This window comes from Lissotriton vulgaris, chromosome 2_1 (genome assembly GCF_964263255.1).
Source record: "Lissotriton vulgaris chromosome 2_1, aLisVul1.2, whole genome shotgun sequence".
Classification (NCBI taxonomy): domain Eukaryota; kingdom Metazoa; phylum Chordata; class Amphibia; order Caudata; family Salamandridae; genus Lissotriton; species Lissotriton vulgaris.
Window position 1 is genome coordinate 1,677,523,069 of NC_141687.1, and position 13,240 is coordinate 1,677,536,308.

At 44.8% G+C, this 13,240-nt stretch overlaps 1 protein-coding gene across 1 annotated transcript in view; it reads right to left on the minus strand.

Moving 5' to 3' along the window:
- Positions 1 to 13,240, minus strand: part of LOC147733076 (uromodulin-like) — a 164,367-nt gene that overhangs the window by 64,276 nt on the left and 86,851 nt on the right. Inside the window, exons 5-6 of the mRNA XM_086958917.1 lie at positions 7,353 to 7,601; positions 1,160 to 1,316 (exon numbers count right to left, since the gene is read on the minus strand). Of these exons, the coding sequence (XP_086815043.1) occupies positions 1,160 to 1,316; positions 7,353 to 7,601 (406 nt within the window). The remainder of the gene's footprint in view (positions 1 to 1,159; positions 1,317 to 7,352; positions 7,602 to 13,240) is intronic.

Here is a 13,240-nt window from a genome sequence, read left to right on the forward strand (position 1 = left end):
TTTATTCTGCACTGACCCTAGGCATGGGCGGAAAATCCGTTCCGCTCGCGGATTTTGCGGATTTTCGGGAAATCCGCAATCCGCGAGATTTGCGAATCTCCCGCAAAATCCGCAAATCCGCGAGCAGCGGATTTTGCTCGCACTGCTCGCACTGTTCGCGTGAGTTCGCGCCCCGCGAATAAGTGCAAAATTGCAGAAATACGATCTTAGCAAAACTGAAAGTAACTACTTACCAGGTTCAAAAGTTCAGGCTCATCATTAGTAGCCATTTCCTGTAGTGCTTCCTGAGGGGCCCCTCCAGAGTTCAGTTGCCAGTTGAAACTAATATGTGACCCTGCTCTGAACCTCAGAATAGTTACACATATGCCACAAAGGTCCTGAATTACAGCTAAGGGAGACAAGCAGGAGCCAGGCTGGAAGTTAAAATCCATTAATCAGCCCCTAATTCATTATTGTCAGTTGGGGCAGGGCAGGTGTTGTAACTAATTTTGCAACAATGAAAGCACTTAGCAAGTGCAAAAGATCACTAATCAGGGCGCACTAAGGAAGCAGGTGCCAGCTAAAAAAATATTCTGTGACACATTAATCAGCCCCAAATTAATTCAGGTCACTTGAGGCAGGGAAGGTGTGATTTGCTTTGCCGAAAATAATGTACACTGGACAACCAGAGGGTGTGGTGATGAAACAGAGGGTGGCATGGGTGGGCCAGAGGGTGGCATGAGTAGTCAGAGAGTGGCAGTGGTGACAGAGAGTGGCAGTGATGAAGAAGAGTGTCCCAAACAGGCTGGACACGTAGAAACAACAAGTTCGCGAAACTTGCGACCCGACAGGTAAGTTCGCAATTTGCGAAAGTGTACAAAACCCTCGCGAACTGGCAGAAACACGGGCGAACACAAAAAAAAAAAAAAATCCGCAAATTCGCGGGAATTCGCGGATTTTGCGGATTGCGAATCCGCAAATCCGCAAAATTCGCGAACGCGAGATCCGCAAAATTCGCTCATGCTTAACTGACCCTAACCAATTCCCCACCCCCCAGTTTGGTTGTTCGAAACCACGCTCTTCCTAGATGCCATTCTTACCGCCATCTTCTTTTCCCTTGCCTGAAGGCGCGTGGAGCGAGGGGGGCCAAGTGCCTCGCGCCTCAGTCACGGGTCCTTACCTGGTTACAGGGGTTGCTGGTGCAGATCTCCACCACGGCGTGGTGGTAGAGGCTGTCCGAGCCCGTGATCTTGAATGCATCAATCTTAAATCGAGCCTCGTTGTCGATGCCGTTCTTTACGACGGTCAATAAGTCACCCAGCTGAGCACTGGGGCACCTGCGGAGGAGGCAGAAGAGGGAGTTAGAAGGGGATCCATCCAGGCACTCGCCACAGGCCCTACTCTGATCCTTGTGTCCTGACTCCAGACTGATACAGCCCATCCTCAGTCTCTATCCACAGTCTCTGCGCTGTCCCTGGTGCCCACTCGGCAAGGCATGTTTGGGATAAAGGGGGGCCGGGGAAAACCCGAAGCAAGGGTTGGGCCCTGCTTATGATGCAGCTCCTTCTGTGTCCCACTCGCAAGACGAAGTCATTGCAAGATCAACGAAGGGTCTGCTTCAACCCACACGGTAGAAAAAGATGGGAGACATTTAAGATAATGCTGCAGGAACACTGAGCCCTGTGAAATGGATGCAAAAAAGAAAACAACTGACCTTTTTCTATTCTCAAAGGGCAGTCCCGGGAATAAAAGGATAAAAATATGAAAAATAAATAAGTAACTAAATAAAGCAAGACAGAGTGGTCGCAAAGTGGCCAGATTGATTTTAGTCTCACACAAACACGTTAGCGCCACTTTACAGACTTTGCCAGTAAAGCGCTACTTTTGCTTTCTTGTCTTTCTTTGAACAGCATTATTTTCCATGGGCAGGGAACTAGTGCACCAATCCTAGAGGTACTACAATGTGTGGATTGGAAAACAAAATGTGTACTGCCGCTCTGTGTTCAGGGCTGTGGTCTTTTTTACCATACTGCTTACGTTTTGTAAGGATATAAACACTGGACATTGAAATGGATTTATTCAGTGCTCTGTAGTCATGTTTTAACTTTTCAGGTGAAAGCATTCACTGATTTCTGAATAGTGGGTGTAAAAGAGTTAAGGTAACCATGTTGTTCCTGTTTACATTTCAGATGCTTTACTTAATTGTCCATTCCATATGAGTGTTTGCTTTTTCCAGGATGTTGTTACTTTTTTTGTAGGCAGCATTTTGCTCTTGTCTAATGCGTAATTTAAATTGAGCCGCATCCATGAGTTTATAGCGGGGCACAATTGGTTTGTAGTTGAAGGCAGTGCCAGTTTCTCTCAGTGGGGCAGTATGGTGTTCAGTGGGGGAGAGGATGTGACACTACGGTCTGAGCTGCTGAATTTGGAGCTGGGCAACCAGGTTCAGCCTTCATGAACAGTCCACAAGATCACTCTCCTGAGGGAGAATATTTCCATGCTAGACCTTAGAAGGTCTGCAAGACCTTAGAAGCTCTGGTGTCTCCGGTGTCAGAGCACCAGCGGATGGACCACAGTGGGGGCAAGTGTGGTTTAACCTTCAAGGTTTGTCCACCACAATACATACTGAAGCTCACCACCAGTTGTGTGGGCAGGCCTATGAAGCAGCATACGCCAGAGCAGAGGTCTTCAATCTGTGGGTCGTGACCCCCAGGGGGGTCGTGGATTCCTGGGAAGGGGGGCGCAGCCTTTGCGGGAGTAATGTGCCTGAGAGTCTTTCTTCACTGTGAGATGTTGTTACAGCCTGTCTGTCCCCCGCCCCCAGCAGGCAGGTACAGAGATGCCCTCCCATGAGAGAGGAAAAATAAGGAAGAAGACGCAGAGAGATACTAACCCCCCAGCCCCCATGAGAGAGGCACAGAAAAGGTGGGTGGATGAATGATGGGTTAATGGATGGATGAAGGATGAATGTATGGATGGAAGGATGAAAGGGTGGACGGATGAAGGATGGATGGATGGAAGAATGAAAGGGTGGATGGATGAAGGATGGATGAATGGATGTGTGAAAAGGTGGGTGGGTGAATGATGAGTGGATGGATGGATGGATGAAAGGGAGGATGGATGAAGGATGGATGGATGGATGAAAGGGTGGATGGATGAATGATGGATGGATGTGTGAAAAGGTGGGTGGCTGAATGATGGAAGAATGGATGGATGAATGGGTGGATGGATAAAGGATGGATGTATGGAAGGATGAAAGGGTGGACGCATGAAGGATGGATGGATGGAAGGATGAAAGGGTGGACAGATAAAGGATGGCTGTATGGATGGATAAAAGGTTGCATGGATGAATGATGCATGGATGGATGGGTGAAAAGGTGGGGGGATGATTGATGGGTGGATGGATGGATGAAAGGGTGGATGGATGAAGGATTGATATATGGATGGATGGATGAAAGGGTGGATGGATGAAGGATGGATATATGGATGGAGGGATGAAAGGGTGGATGGATGAAGGATGGATGTATGGATGGATAAAAGGTTGCATGGATGAATGATGGATGGGTGTGTGAAAAGGTGGGTGGATGAATGATGGGTAGATGGATGGATGGAAAGGTGGATGGGTAAAGGATGGGTGTATGGATGGAAGGATGAAAGGGTGAATGGATAAAGGATGGATGTATGGATGGAAGGATGAAAGGGCGGATGGATGAAGGATGGATGGATGTGTGAAATTGTGGGTGGATGAATGATGGATGGATGGATGTGATGAGGTCTAACAGGCGCATTTATGGTTGTCGATAGTTGTTGATGATGAGGAGGACCAGTTTCTATAAACTGTTGTCGGAAGGGGGTCCTTATGCTTAAAAAGGTTTTACAAGGGGTTCTCGGCATCAAAAAGTTTGAAGACCTCTGCCCTAGAGCAACAGTGACTCCGTCACTGAGTTCACAGGACCCTTGAGAAGGGCCGGCTCTAGGGCTGTGTAACAGGCATGATCGCACTGGGAGCTGACTTTGGGTGGGGGCATCGTGCTTGCAAGTATATCATGGTTCAAAATCACTTGCTGCTGCCTTTCTGGACTCCAGTAAAATCCAATGAAAATGTCATGATAACTGGTAAATTATGTTCTTCCTAGCGTGAGATCATAGTTTTGTCTATTGGAAGTTTTAACTCATGGAAAGGTAGCACAGGGGATAATGTGCCTGCTGCAAAGATGCAGATCACAAAATGCACATAATTAAATAGGTCAGTGCTTTTGTCATAAAGATCCTTTTTTTACTTGCCGTTTATAAGTTAAAATCATAACATAAAACAGTGAGCTATTAACTGTCATCTAAAAGCTGAATACAAACTGCAAGGTATAAATTAGAGTGTTATGTCAATTCTGATTATTAAAGAGAACCCCTGACCATGGTATTACGTTTAAAATTCTGAGTTTGTGTTTCTCCAGACCAATCACTATTAAACTATACGGCCCTTGAGGGCAGCCAGCCTCACCCATTGGTACCTCCTTTGCTTTGTTTCAGCAGTAGTAGCTGCAACTCACCAGGGATCAACACTGCAGGATTTGCACACACACCAAACTAAGTTCACAAACGTCACAGTTTCTCTGCTTCATTCAGAAGCACTTTGAACATGTGCTGCATGCTTTGGGGGCACTGGAATGGTGCAGCAAAGGTGAACACAATTATGTCCCGGTGTTAACTAAATCATGTAGCAAAAGAAAGGCTGCAGCATAATGCAGTATATTTTCTGATATTTCATTATTTTGACATTTTACACATGCTAACAGTTTCTGGAAAGATTTTGCCTTAGTTATCAGAACCAGTGTAACATAAAAATGCAGCAGTGAGAAAGGAGATCAGTCAACCTTTGCAAAGGGCCCTCCACTTTGCAGCAGCACGTCACATTTTTTAGGAAACTTTTGATCCGTTTGGGCTACAAGCAATTTTTTTGTTGAAATTGTCAGATTATGCAGCGGATCTTGAATTATGGGGCAAATATGGCAGAGCCATAATTATATAGAAATATTTTGCCATTCATGTTTGAACTGTTGTTTGTGGAAAAAGGGAGAAGTGCTGATGACTGAAACTCCATGGCTCGGAGACAAATGGCTTGTGCTTCCACTTGTAAGCGTATTTGGGAAATTCTGTGATTGGAAACATATCCCACTTTGTGAATGTATTTTAATGTCAATAACTTATATTAAACCTAAAATAATTATGTGAACCCATTGGTTGAATTAAATAACACAATAAGCTGTAAATGGGCAGTGAAATGCCAAACGTATACTAAAAAATTGGGATGTTTTGTGCTTTCTGGCCACACCTCTGACTCTGCTCACTGATCAAATCCTTGGGTTATTTCTGCCCTCTGATTATCCACCCACAGTTCCCCTACTTTTTTCCCCCACTTTGACCACTGGTTTGGTGAGTATCATATACTTAACACTACACAGAGTTCCCGGTCCAGCAACAGCGAGGATAGGTTACGTCACTTCTCATTACAAGGACAACTCCTCTCACACTACAGGAACAGCGAAGGAGATTTTCCACCTTGCACTGCAAGTACAGTGAGGGAGATACTTCACCTCACAATGCAGGGTCAGTGAGAGGGATACCTCACCTCACACTGCAGGGACTTCAAGGGAGGCACTTCACCTCACAATGCAGGGTCAGTGAGAGGTATACATCACCTTACACTGCAGGGACAGCGAGGGAGATACTTCACCTTACACTGCAGGAACAGCAATGAGAAGCTTCAGTTCGCACTACAGGAACAGCATTGGATGGGCTTGTTGCAAAAACCCTAGGAATAGGCCACCTCACCATATACTGCAAGAAAGAGGAGTGTTTCACCTCATAGTGCAGAAACTGCAAGTGTATAATCCCTCCTCCCCAGGGTACAAGTCGAGAGTGGGAGTGAGTGGAAGGAACCTTTGCACTATTTTTAAAGATTGGACGCTTCTCTTCAAGCTGAGGGCAGGTGATATATGTACCCATTAATGTTCATAGGGTCTAGATGTCACCTTACGCCCTACCTCGCTGGCATCCCTGCCTATGAAACCCGCCGCTTACAAGCTATCCAGAATCAGGCCGCCCGTCTCATCTTTCATTTGCCCAAAACCCATCACATCACTCCCGTCCTCAAATCCCTTCACTGGTTGCCCATTTTGCAGAGATCTCTGTTTAAACTAGGGTGCCTTGTTTACCGGGCCCTTGACCACTCTGCACCGGCTTTCATCAATTCTTTGATTTCCCGTCACACCCCTGCCCGCACCCTCCGTTCATCATCTTCTGCCCTCCTCACTGTTCCCCGCTTTCACAAATCTCGCACTGGTGGAACTCGTTTCTCTGTTCTTGCTCCCCGGTTCTGGAACTCCCTTCCTCTTTCTATGCGTTCTATCCCTATTTTTTCTCATTTCCGTAAAGCGCTGAAAACTTTTCTGTTTGCCCTGGCCTACCCCTGCTAAACCTCCTGGCCCTGTCTGTTCGGTTCTTCAGAGCTCCCAGCGCCAGGAAGCCGTTTGGCCATCGTGCGCTCTACAAATATTTTTCATTCATTCATTCATTCATTCATTCATTCATTCATTCATTCATTCATTCATTCATTCATACCACAAAAGCTGTATATACAATAAAGATATACTGCCTCAGACTTTCGTACAATTTCAGTCTGACCCCACACTGGACGTTCTTAACCTGCCTCGCAGGTTCTTAATTACCACAAAGCCAATGTCTTTTTATAAAAAGCACATTATATTTACAAGTATCAGCCTTTTCTTAAGAAATGTTACAACTTTGAGTGATTGAGTTCCTAACCCAATTTGTTTTTGTTTGTATGTGAAAACATGCATATGATTTACCAAGAATTAAATTGAAACTTACAAAGTGATTTCCGCATTTCTTTATGTGACTTGGCACATAAAGGGCTCATACTGTTCGTAGGCCACGTCGGAGCACTATTATAAAACAAAACGTGACTTCAATCCCAATGCACTAGGCCACATTTGTAATCTCTCACAATTTCCTTTCACTTCATTTGTCATCCCTGATATGGCATGCTGCGTTTGTAACATAAACTGTAACAGTTCAAGAGGTGTAGCTTCTTAAGTAGATTCCATATTCCTTAATTTAAGTTTGAATAACAGGTATGCACTATTGAACTGTGGCTTCAATTACCCCCACATGCACCTCCTTTCGCTCCATCTCTCCTTGACATGGGCACGTTTGAAGGAGACCTGCTCACCTTTCCTTTGAGCCAATGTCTACACTTGGGCAGCCTTCCCTACCTACCACAAGCAAGGGGCCCGCTCCTGACCCCAGGACCCTGCTCCTGATAGGCTCTCATGTGGTTCTCTTCCGGTACTCACTTGTTAGTGATAATGTCGTAGGACGGGTTGGCGTTGGGGTCACTGGTCCCTGTGGCGTACAGGCGCGTCACCAAAACTGAGAATCTTGTTGCGTCGAGGTCTGGTATCGACACAGAAACATACAGGGGGTCCTGAACATTGACAGTCATTGTTGCATCGGTGTAAGGGACGGCGAAGGAGGCATCCGTGTAGGCGACCATGAAAACCGTCACAGTACCAAGCCCTCCGGGAAGCACGATGTTTATCAAACTGAAATAGCAAAAGACAAGAGTGAGTTGTCGCTACTGCTGCTGAATGCGCCACAGACATCTTTTGTCTCATGTTCTGGCAATCGGACACCACCCGCTGCAGCCAGGCAATATCAGGGTACAAACCGCTCCCTTACAAGGACCCTCACAGTTCCTTCACAAGGACCCTTAAAGCTTCTTCACAAGGACCTTCGCAGCTCCTTCACAAGGGGTGTCCAAGGTAGAGCCAGAACAGCTTGATCCAAAGAATAATATTGTGATATTCCCAGAGGAAAATGTATATGTAAATAATCTTAATGGAAATCATTGATGTAGTAAGTACTTAGCCAGAAAACACTGGCATAGACCCAACACTCCTGTGTCTACGATGCACACACCCTTATCCCCCACACACAGCATGACAGATCAACTATGTTCTTCAGGGAAGGGTTCTAAAGAGCTGGGCCCTTTTGTCCGTAGTGGGGATTACAGTTGTTCAGTCAAAATGGTTTCCAGTGGATACACTTGTACTACATGGGGTTTGAACACTGAACTTTTAAATGCCCAACTGAGGAAAAACAAAGGCATTGCTTAAATTAACTACCAGTTAAAACCAAAAGCCATCTACTGGCAGCTACTGTGAAATCAACTGATGTGTTCACAATTGCAGGTCAATAGGACCCAGAATTCCTTAGGAAAGGCGCTAGATCCAGAACCATTTGTACTGGCATACTGGCACTTTCACCACAACACTTAGGGGAGAAGGGGCATGGGCTGTAAATATAAACCAGGGATAGAGCCATTCACATGCCAAGAGTCAATTCAAATGCAGGAGGGCCCCATATAGGCCACATTGCAGGACAAATACTGAATGTATAGATGATTCCCTTTTAGACCTTTTGCATGTAAATGTGTCTTAAGTCATTATTATGGGAGTACAAGGGGAGCTTGGCCCTAGTGGACAAGTGGGGAGGCTGGGCCTAGTATATGCAATCAGAAAAAAGGGTGCCTCTCCACAACTCAGTTACAACCATATTCATGGAACATTGAAAACGCAAGCTGTCGTTTCCAACCAGGTACTTTTATTTATACCACTTAATTGAACAGTTATACTTCATTTGTCAAACAAAACATATTATGAGCAGACAAGACCTATGTATAGCATAAGATCAAACCAAAGTAAGACTTTTAAATACACCACAGTGTCAAAACTGAATGTGAGCAAAACTCAATATACTCATTAATTAAACAGACAATATATGAAAGACAGACAATAACATTTAAACATACATTACAATCAATGGTAAATACATTTAGGCATTTGATTAAAGCAAAAGAAAAGGAAAGAAAAAGGAAAATTAGAAAAGAGACGCGAAGATGAATTCGAGAATCTTGTGTCACTAGTGGTAGCTGGTGTATGAATTATCCTTTCCTAATTAGCCGACGCGTTTCGAATCCAGAGAATTACTTTCCAGATTCTCATCAGGGCATGGTTATTCTGTCTGTAAGTTTGCCAAAGAGAAGGAAAAATTGTATAAGCATCATGAAAAAGAGACAGTCTCCCTATATTGTGACACTCAGCTAGGGGGACCTACCGCTTTTAGAGGAAGCTAATTCATTGGAAGTGTGGCAGTGCAGGTTGAAGAGGGGATCCAAGAATTGGAACTACCTACAACAAAGTGAGTTGGCATTAGACCGATTAAAAGGCTGGTAACTAGAAAGTGCAAAATAATTTGTTTGAAAATGCACATACCGTCAATGGTTTCCAGGTTAGTGTTGACGGTTTTTTCTACGATGAATGCAGGCTCATCGGCACATTTTTCAAACGTAGAGCGGCCTGTGGCACTCTATGCAAGAACAATGGTATTGGTAAAAACGGGAGCGGGAATTTGGAGATTAGATGACTGTTATGCTAATTTACACGGAACATACCTTAAATTCAAGGTTGATACGGAGCAGTCCTAGTTACTGGATAAGCGTTGTATTCAAAAACCGGCGTGTAAGAATTCAACCGGGGTCCGTTTCCGCTAAAGAAAAACGGAGCAGAATGTTAGCATGTTTACCGCGTTTGACCGCGAGTGAGGCAGAGGCCGGCGGCAGGTCCCGCAGAGGCGCCGCTTACCTTCGTGTCTCTCGCTCTGGGCTCCCTGTGTTCTGTCGAATCGCCAAGGTGGATACTATCGATGTAACCATGGCAATAAGCTTTTTGGAAAGGCGTTAAGCCTTGTGGGATTTGTAGTTCGCACTATACTAGGCAATTGTACTGATGGGGATTGTCCATTACAAAGACGAGTATACAACACTGAGACGCGACCCGTCCGGTCATCAGGCGCCAGGGCACTATTGGGTTAAAGTCTGGCGATTTCAGATAAACTGTTAAGGCCCTTCTGGACGCTGTTAAATTTCAGGATTAAATATGCTTCCATTTTAAGGAGCATTTTGTCAAAATCCACATTACTCTGTGATGGACGTAATGTGTGCAAAACCGTCCATTTCAAGTCATTGGCATCATGGTTGACATTTACAAAATGTTCCACCATGGGGGCAGTCATGATTTTATTTTTGATCCTGGATCGATGTTGGCAAATTCGTGTGTTGACTTGTTGTGTAGTTTTTCCAACATAAATGAGATCACAAGGACATCGGACCAGGTAAACCACATTCTTGGTTTTACAATTCGAAAAGTCCAAATGTTTCCATCTGGTGGACCCATGTTGGAACTCGTCGCCCTCAATAGTGTTTGGGCACACGACACAGGTACCACACTTGTGGTGCCCCGTGATCGGTTTGAGGTTCCACTGGCTCAAAAGGTCACTTTTCTTTTTTGGTAGAGATACATCCGCCCTCATGATGTGTTGTCCTACATTTTGGTTTCTCTTATACGCGAACAAAGGTTTTGGAAGTGGGCATTCTAAGTTCGCCATTAAGTGCCAATTGCTCAGCACAGCTTTTCTCAGTTTGTGGGTATCTGGTCCAAAAGTGGTAACACAGACCAGTCTTTCAAGTGTAGGTTTAGGCCGTACTTGCAAGAGAGTTTCACGGGGGGTGAAGCGCGCTCTTTGTAGAGAATGTTTCAACAGTTTTTTTGGGTACCCCCTTTCCTGCATTTCTTGGCAAAATGTCTCCGCATGGGACGTGAAGTCTCTCAAATCAGAGCAGTTTCTCCTGATGCACAATAATTGCCCATATGGAAGGTTGGATTTCAGATTCCTGGGATGGGCACTCCTGTGGTGCAAGATAGTGTTCCTATCTGTGTCCTTTTTAAACAGGGATGATTTAAGGACCCCGTTGATGTTCACAATTTCAACATCAAGGAAGGTCATCCTTTCGTTACTTTGTGCCATCGAAAATGTAATGTCAGCATGCCTGTTATTAAGCCAGTCATGGAAAGCTACCAGATCCGTCTGGCTCCCCTGCCACAGGAGCCAGACATCATCTATGTAGCGAAACCATTGTAAAATGCTCGGTTTGAAAGGGTTGTTATTGTCGACAAACATCTGTTCGTACTGTGCCATGTACAGTACGGCCATTTCAGGAGCGTAAGGGCACCCCATCGCGGTGCCCTTGACCTGCATGTAGAACTCTCCATTAAATGAAAAGTAATTCTTTTTTAATGCAATTTCGGCAAGTCTCAAGATAAAGGAAGTTGGTACCTGGTGCGGTCTCTCTCTCTGATTTAAATAAATTTCCATCACCTCTAACGCTTCTCCCTGAGGGATCTGCGTGTAGAGGGAGGTGACATCCATTGTTACCAGCAGTTGGGTCTCAGGGTCGAACTCGGTATCTTCTACTTTAAGAAGAAAGTCAGTTGTGTCGCGTAAGTACGACTTGACTGTTGTTAAAAACGGTTTCAGAAAGAAATCCACGTATTGCGAAAGGGGCTCTAGGCAAGAGTCACACCCGGAGACGATTGGGCGTCCCGGGGGATCTTGCAGGCTCTTGTGGATCTTAGGCAAGAGGTAGAGAACAGGAATTCTTGGATGTTTTCTTAGTAAATAGTCATGTTCTTTTTTTGCCCAGAAAGCCACCATCCAACCCATCCTGGAGGGTATCAGCAATGAGTCGTTGGATCTCCTTAACAGGATCTTCTGGGAGGCGTCTGTACCAGGTTGCATTGTTGACCTGTTTATTGCCTTCTGCTAGGTATTTCTCACGAGCCCACACCACCACAGCCCCGCCTTTATCGGCTTGCTTGATGATGATCGAATTGTCTTCCTTAAGGGTTTTGATTGCTGCACGTTGTTTCTGGCCTACGTTTTGTTGAACAAAATGTCTGCCCTTTTCTAATTTCTCGATGGATGACAAAAGGACCTGTTCAAATGCGAGAACCTCTTTGGGGATATTTTGGTAGGGGACAAAGGTGGACTTGTTGCTTAATCCAGTGACATTTTCATGGTGGGCGAGGAAGGATGATTCCAAAAAAACAGTTTGAGGCGAATTTTTCGACAAAACTCGATAGCTTCTAGCTTGAGTCTTGTATAATCAGTTTTCCTGCCAGGCACAAACTTGAGCCCCAATGCCAAGACTGAGTGTTCCTCTGATGTTAACGGTCTATTAGATAGATTAACCACAGCGCTGGAACCCTCTATGACTTGTATGAGCGGTTCCTTGTTCGCATCTCCCATGGCTGTTTGAAGCGGGCTTTTGGCTGTTGGCCCTGATCTAAAAAAGCCACCTGTTTCTTATTAGGATTACAATTGTCCGAACCCGATGAATCGGAAGAAGAGGTTTCCGAAAATGTTGTGAATCTATTCCTTGAGCGACCTTGAAAGGTTGATAATGCTCTGCGAGATTCTTGTTGGGTATAATAATCCTCTCTTAAAAAGGGATATACCTGCTCAATTTTGAATGCCTTCACGTCTCTTTCATATTTGAAAGTTTTGTCATTGATAGTATTGTCCTTAAAGGTCCTGATTTCTTTTTCGATTTTCTCCAATAGTGCCTTAGCGTCCGTCACGGCCGGACTAGTCTTAATCGTCTCAGTGAGTTCCTCAATCTCTTTCTGTTCTTGTAAGCACAACCTCTGTGCAGGTTCTATGGTATGGACCATGAGGTCCCTGCTGCACTTTGTATTAATGAAACTGAAACCTTTTTTATATTCTGCGTCGTCCACGAAAATCACAGGGACATTTTTGACCTGTAAGCCCCAGGGGATTGTTCCCCCTTTCAGGTGCCTTAGGAGAAAATGTCCATGTAGTTCCGTGCGTACATGCTTCTTTTGTAATCGTATTAATCGATCTGATTCATTCTGCTGTTTCGCGGTAGAGCTGAGTGTCACATTTGAAAAAGGAGAATTGTCAATCAAATTCTGAATGTGGTTTTCGCTAAAAGATAGCGTATCTTTATCTGCCATAGCGTAGGGAATGGGAATTCCCAAAGGGAATACCATTCCCTACGCTATTGTTCTTGCATAGAGTGCCACAGTCCGCTCTACGTTTGAAAAATGTGCCGATGAGCCTGCATTCATCGTAGAAAAAAACGTCAACACTAACCTGGAAACAATTGACGGTATGTGCATTTTCAAACAAATTATTTTGCACTTTCTAGTTACCAGCCTTTTAATCGGTCTAATGCCAACTCACTTTGTTGTAGGTAGTTCCAATTCTTGGATCCCCTCTTCAACCTGCACTGCCACACTTCCAATGAATTAGCTTCCTCTAA